Here is a 7,357-nt window from a genome sequence, read left to right as displayed (position 1 = left end):
CCAGAATACATATCCCATTGAGAAGGAATAAAAAAAGAAAAACAACCCGGATTAACGAATGGTGTACGTGTGCGAAGAAGAGACCGATTATTGTTACATTTAGATATTCCCCTGGCGCCTTGACGGTATTAAGTTGTAACAAACTTGACCCCGATTCTTTTCACTTTGTGAATAAAATATGTTTAAATATAACTAAACATGACAGTAACTGCTTCTAACAAAGGTCCAGACTACCGGAGCCAGGGGCGTCAGTAAAATGTCACCCTTCAATCAGAATACATTGATGATGATGATGATTATGATGATGATGGTGGTGGTGACGATGATGATGATGATGTTATTGATGATGATGATGAAGATGATGGTGGTGATGATGATGGTGGTGATGATGATAATGATGATGTTATTGATGATGATGATGAAGATGATGGTGGTGGTGAAAATGATGATGATGAAGATGATGGTGGTGGTGGTGATGATGATGATGATGATGTTATTGATGATGATGAAGATGATGATGTAGTTGGTGGTGATGATGATGATGATTCCTTCAGTGCACAATGGCTCAATATAAGTTTCCCCGACTATGGATCAGAGTACCCTCACACTTCATCGCCAGCTTCCTGAAGAGTACATATACCAACAAGCTGGTGCGCTAGAATGCTAACAGTTAAAAAAGAACAGCAGCAAAACTAAATCACCGAAGTAATCATGGCATCTAGTCGTGTCTTAAGACAGGCATAGCATATTGGTAATTCCATCCCTTTATTCAGGTGCCTCCTTCAGAGGGAAAGGTTCAAACTGTGCGAATGGATGAGTGAAAACCCAGTTATCGTCCGTATAGAGAATGTATCGGATTATCAAATCACGGACTCGTATTGGTTATGCATCTTTAAATACATGTACACCAGTGATCTCCTATCTATCAGCTTCCCACAGCACAGCATTCGTCAAGAAGAACATACATATGGATTGTCGTGTTGATGAAATAGGGTGTCCGGAGTTACCTCCCTTAGACATTTCACAACTTCAAGGCTTTCTTGTCACAACCCACCGCTCAATGCGCCCGCGTTTCAGAAATACTTCTAAAAAAAGCAAGCTCTGAGACCGTCCGTATTATATGTGTTTGTCATCACCAAACTAAAGGGCAAGAGAGCGGGCGGCCGAAAAATATATATAAAAACATATTTTTCAGAAAATGTGTAACTTAGTTTGATGAAAATTGGAATTGACAGCACTTGATAACTGTCATTATAAATTATCAATTTATGATGTAAATCACTCTCTTGGCTTCAGGAACCTGTTATTTCAATGAGAATAATTCTGGGGGGGAATTTATACAGCCGCGGGGAAAATTGAAATAAGGTTTTTTGAATTGTTTCACGTCAGTATGAAAACACGGAAAACCGCCCCCAAAAATCGACAACTCTTTGCCTCACAAATATGTGATTGAAAGTACGTTTGCCACTTTAGTTTGGTGTAAACGTATTTGTTATTGATTTCACAACTTGAATTCTTCCAAATAAAAACTCAACACCGCCAATAATGCGTGAAAAGACACTGAGTACTTTTTTTCTGCGTGATCATCACGTGCACCCCACGAATGTTGCGCACGGACTTCACGTGCTACAGCAAAATGACCAGAAGTTTTGTCAAGCGCTCAATGGCTGTTTGTCATCATGAGCAATCCTGGGTTGGTATGTTACAAGAAATGATAGTTGAACGGCTGAACGTGGGGCACTGTATGCAGGAAAGGGAGGAGAAAGATGCGGAGCGGGTAAATATTTACTCTTTCATGGGATTCTATCGAAAGTATACTTGCTCAGGGGTGGGGGTGAGCTGACGGAATCGTGAGAACGGGTAACTCACAACATCGGAGGATATGTTTGATGTACAACTCCGTACTCGGAGATTTTCCTGTACATGATTCGGTCTGTTAACAATCAAATCTGGACCAGACAGTCCGGTGACTGACAATTGATCGATGCAGATTGGGTACTATTCAGGGGCGGATACAGCTTTTTGAGAAGGGGGGTGGGGTGGAAGAGAGAGACGCGCACTCTTGAACACTTCATTTTCACCCGTTTTCACGGGTCAAATGGGGAGGGGCTGCGCACCCTTGCACCCACGCACGCACGCACGCACGCACGCACACACACACACACACACACACACACACCTATGCTATATTGACATTTTGGTTTGGTTTCGTTTGATTGTCGGTTTATCGCTACACTGCAATTTTCTAGGTAAATGGTGGCGGTAGGTAAATAATTGTGTCTGGACCAGACAATCCTGTGATTAGTATAATATTTGCAGGTGACAATATATGTTGACAACAACGACAACAACAACAACATTCGCTCACTTTACGGCTCGTGCGTATTTTGACACGTTTTTCTGTTAGGGTATGTAGCTTTACAGCTCTTTACAGCTGATTGGAGAAGGGATCTCTGGATGTTGTGAAGTCAACTGTATGACTTTGACATTTTGTGATCATTTGTCATCTTGTAGTATGTTAACCTCGATAGTAGAGCGGCTAAGATCAAGTTTCCATAAGAACTATGCATTTGATGATAAAAGCATCAAAGTTGGTATTGATGTAGAGTAACATGTCTGAAATAATTTTAGGTATGGAGGCACATCAACTTTATATGTGTACACATGCGCAGTACATAACTATGATCGACATACTATTTTCAGCGTTTCCCCCCTAAAGAATCAGTATAGCCAGTCATGATACACTTATAATTTTAGAAATAGTGATTTACAGGTATATGCAATGACAAGAAAATACATAATTTTAGAATAATAAGGATAATACTTCTAAACGACATTCTGAGCTTCCTGGGGTGTTCATATTTCGAATTATACTCAAAAGGGCCATGTTTCACTGTTGTTGATGTTTTATTTGGTTTACTCATGAATAGTGGTCTGATAACTGGTTCGAATACTGTTCGGTTATGGCACAGAGTGAGTGTCTCGCCGTACGCGCATCATCAAGTTAATGCTTGTCTGTCGCGAGCAGGCGCCTTAGATACGATTTGATTGGTTGTTATCTTTGACCCTTCGCGAACTCGTAACAGTGTGGGTAACAACATGTGGATGATTTTCTGGTGAGCAGGCGAAACCAGGAGCCGTGTCGCGAGAATAGTAATTGACAACATTTTGTCCACGGCTTGCAGCGACTTGATGCAAAGCAATATAAGCACATAATGTCGGTTATATGTACAACAAGTAGGTAGATGTTATACACCACAAAAATATATATGTATTAATCAAAGTATTTGAAAGAATAAACACACTCTTGTGTACTGTATTTAAAAAAACAAAACATGTTCCCTTTTTGTAAGGACACCACAATTCAGTATTTCTGTACCAAGTATTAGTACTGATTTGAAGGAAGACAAAGCATACTTACCTGGTACAGGAGGTTACCGTGATCCGCAAGGCGGTCCTCCCAGGGTGAGGCCTTTCCATTGCACCTCGGTTTGGCTGACCCCTGCGATCACCCCAAATGCGGGTGACTCGAGTACGTAATTTATATGTGTGGGGGTCTGCGTCCGCGCTAACCCCTGAAAAACTCAAATCAAAAATTAGAATTGTTCTAAATACAAAGATTTGGCCACCCGCCCTCTCTTTAACCAATGATTTTCATTTCCATAGAATACATAAGAAGCTGGAATAAATAGTGTTAACTATTCCTTCAACGAGGTCCGTTTCAGCGATCCACGCCTGTTTTGTGTTTGGAGAGAAGTGAAACAACCCTCCCTCTGAACCATTAATTGTTTCTAGCGATGACATTGAAATGTTAAATGCTAATAAAGATAAGTCAAGCGTGATTTCAAACGCTTCTCTGGTTCATGAATACAGTTGAAATAATAGATTGATTAACAACGATAAGAACAAATGACAACACAAAAGTCGAGAGAAACCGTGAATTGCATACCTCGTGTTTTGACTGAACAAATAAAAAAGACAAGCTTCATACTCATTCTCAAGCTTAGCGAGCTGGGATTTGATTGGCTGTAGTGCCTTTCATTGTTGTTTGCAAGCTCTGAACAGCGCCACTCCGAATTCGGTTGCATGCTCTTAAATAGACTTCGACTCTGATAATGTTGTTTACTGTCGCTGTATTCATGACATGCAGTGAGGAATTAGACGTGTCAGGTCGGTGTTAGCTATTTAGGTCGGAGTGAGCTATTTGATGTGAATGGCTGATATCAGCCTCACGAGGACTCTCGCAAACTTCAACGAATGTTCGCCCTCTCTCGCCCCTGTATGGAGAATAGACGGTATACGTAGGCTTCACCTTCACACGATGTTGTCAGTTTTGTTCCTTGAGACAAAACAGACTCTTAAAACGCACAATGTTTTTAAAAAAATATAATACCACAAAATTAAACATTAATTTGTGTTTTGAATGTAGAAGAGATGTATTTTCCCTTATTACTCTGCTGTTTATATAGGTTCGATATGTAAGCTGCAACACCCCAAGTGAGTCATTCCAGACCAAGTATTAGTACTGATTTGAATGAAGCCAAAGCATACTTACCTGGTACGGGAGGTTACCGTGATCCGCAAGGCGGTCCTCCCAGGGCGAGGCCTTTCCATTGCACCTCGGTTTGGCTGACCCCTGCGATCACCCCAAATGCGGGTGACTCGAGTACGTAATTTATATGTGTAGGGGGTCTGCGTCCGCGCTAACCCCTGAAAAAACTCAAATCAAAAAATAGAATTGTACTAAATACAAAGATGTGGCCAACATCGTTTCTCATGATGTTGTTAACCAACTGTTAAATACCTCTGTAACCTTAATCAAGGGAAGTCTCCCCATACACAAAAAACGCTGCGTCCTCATACTGCTGTGCTCACAGTGCTGAAAACACTCCCTCTATTTTTATTGTAAGTAGACAGGTATATCTCGCGGGGGGGGCTTACAGGTTAGAATTAGTCCCCAACTCAAATAACAGAGAATAATTTTCGTGGTTGATTCTAACTTTTATTAATTGTTTGCATATACGTATGATGATGTTCAGCCTGACCTTGCTGGAGTAGAATGAAAAGCGATTACTCCATACCCGCCCTCTCTTTACCAATTATTTTGATTTCCATAGAATAAATAAGAAGCTGGAATAAAGAGTGTTAACTATTCGTTCAACGAGGTCCGTTTCAGCGATCCACGCCTGTTTTGTGTTTGCAGAGAAGTGAAACAACCCTCCCTCTGAACCATTAATTGTTTCTAGCGATGACATTGAAATGTTAAATGCTAATAAAGATAAGTCAAGCGTGATTTCAAACGCTTCTCTGGTTCATGAATACAGTTGAAATAATAGATTGATTAACAACGATAAGAACAAATGACAACACAAAAGTCGAGAGAAACCGAGAATTGCATACCTCGTGTTTTGACTGAACAAATAAAAAAGACAAGCTTCATACTCATTCTCAAGGTTCGCGAGCTGGGATTTGATTGGCTGTAGTGCCTTTCATTGTTGTTTGCAAGCTCTGAACAGCGCCACTCCGAATTCGGTTGCCATGCTCTTAAATAGACTTCGACTCTGATAATGTTGTTTACTGTCGCTGTATTCATGACAGGCAGTGAGGAATTAGACGTGTCAGGTTGGTGTTAGCTATTTAGGTCGGAGTGAGCTGTTTGATGTGAATGGCTGATATCAGCTTCACGGACTCTCGCATGCTTCAACGAATGTTCGCCCTCTCTCGCCCCTGTATGGAGAATAGACGGTATACGTAGGCTTCACCTTCACACGATGTTGTCAGTTTTGTTCCTTGAGACAAAACAGACTCTTAAAACGCACAATGTTTTTAAAAAATATAATACCACAAAATTAAACATTAATTTGTGTTTTGAATGTAGAAGAGATGTATTTTCCCTTATTACTCTGCTGTTTATATAGGTTCGATATGTAAGCCGCAACACCCCAAGTGAGTCATTCCAGAGCAAGTATTAGTACTGATTTGAAGGAAGACAAAGCATACTTACCTGGTACGGGAGGTTACCGTGATCCGCAAGGCGGTCCTCCCAGGGCGAGGCCTTTCCATTGCACCTCGGTTTGGCTGACCCCTGCGATCACCCCAAATGCGGGTGACTCGAGTACGTAATTTATATGTGTGGGGGTCTGCGTCCGCGCTAACCCCTGAAAAACTCAAATCAAAAATTAGAATTGTACTAAATACAAAGATGTGGCCAACATCGTTTCTCATGCTGTTGTTAACCAACTGTTAAATACCTCTGTAACCTTAATCAAGGGAGTCTCCCCATACACAAAAAACGCTACGTCCTCATACTGCTGTGCTCACAGTGCTGAAAACACTCCCTCTATTTTTATTGTAAGTAGACAGGTATATCTCGCGGGGGGGGCTTACAGGTTAGAATTAGTCCCCAACTCAAATAATAGAGAATAATTCTCGTGGTTGATTCTAACTTTTATTAATTGTTTGCATATACGTATGATGATGTTCAGCCTGACCTTGCTGGAGTAGAATGAAAAGCGATTACTCCATACCCGCCCTCTCTTTACCAATTATTTTGATTTCCATAGAATAAATAAGAAGCTGGAATAAAGAGTGTTAACTATTCGTTCAACGAGGTCCGTTTCAGCGATCCACGCCTGTTTTGTGTTTGCAGAGAAGTGAAACAACCCTCCCCTCTGAACCATTAATTGTTTCTAGCGATGACATTGAAATGTTAAATGCTAATAAAGATAAGTGAAGCGTGATTTCAAACGCTTCTCTGGTTCATGAATACAGTTGAAATAATAGATTGATTAACAACGATAAGAACAAATGACAACACAAAAGTCGAGAGAAACCTAGAATTGCATACCTCGTGTTTTGACTGAGCAAATAGACAAGCTTCATACCCATTCTCAAGGTTCGCGAGCTGGGATTTGATTGGCTGTAGTGCCTTTCATTGTTTGCAAGCTCTGAACAGCGCCACTCCGAATTCGGTTGCATGCTCTTAAATAGACTTCGACTCTGATAATGTTGTTTACTGTCGCTGTATTCATGACATGCAGTGAGGAATTAGACGTGTCAGGTTGGTGTTAGCTATTTAGGTCGGAGTGAGCTGTTTGATGTGAATGGCTGATATCAGCTTCACGGACTCTCGCATGCTTCAACGAATGTTCGCCCTCTCTCGCCCCTGTATGGAGAATAGACGGTATACGTAGGCTTCACCTTCACACGATGTTGTCAGTTTTGTTCCTTGAGACAAAACAGACTCTTAAAACGCACAATGTCTTTAAAAAAAATATAATACCACAAAATTAAACATTAATTTGTGTTTTGAATGTAGAAGAGATGTATTTTCCCTTATTACTCTGCTGTTTATATA

The 7,357-nt window shown here is 40.8% G+C and overlaps 1 protein-coding gene and 3 non-coding genes across 4 annotated transcripts in view; all 4 read left to right on the top strand.

Annotated features, from left to right (window-relative positions):
* Positions 1 to 1,696: 1,696 nt before the first annotated feature.
* The window catches only part of LOC124276636, a 48,169-nt gene continuing 42,508 nt past the window's right edge, over positions 1,697 to 7,357 (top strand). Inside the window, exon 1 of the mRNA XM_046712300.1 lies at positions 1,697 to 1,777. Coding sequence (XP_046568256.1) covers positions 1,700 to 1,777 — 78 coding nt within the window. The 5' untranslated portion in view covers positions 1,697 to 1,699. The remainder of the gene's footprint in view (positions 1,778 to 7,357) is intronic.
* LOC124276655 lies at positions 3,414 to 3,578 on the top strand. The gene has a single exon (XR_006898603.1). It is a non-coding gene; the product is annotated as a U1 spliceosomal RNA (small nuclear RNA).
* Positions 4,548 to 4,713, top strand: LOC124276639. The gene has a single exon (XR_006898588.1). It is a non-coding gene; the product is annotated as a U1 spliceosomal RNA (small nuclear RNA).
* LOC124276654 lies at positions 5,997 to 6,161 on the top strand. The gene has a single exon (XR_006898602.1). It is a non-coding gene; the product is annotated as a U1 spliceosomal RNA (small nuclear RNA).

The sequence above is a fragment of the Haliotis rubra genome, unplaced genomic scaffold, assembly GCF_003918875.1.
Source record: "Haliotis rubra isolate DU_JTF1 unplaced genomic scaffold, ASM391887v1 Scf210, whole genome shotgun sequence".
Lineage (NCBI taxonomy): Eukaryota > Metazoa > Mollusca > Gastropoda > Lepetellida > Haliotidae > Haliotis > Haliotis rubra.
Note: the sequence above shows the minus strand (reverse complement) of the source record. Positions and strands in the feature narration are given on the sequence as shown.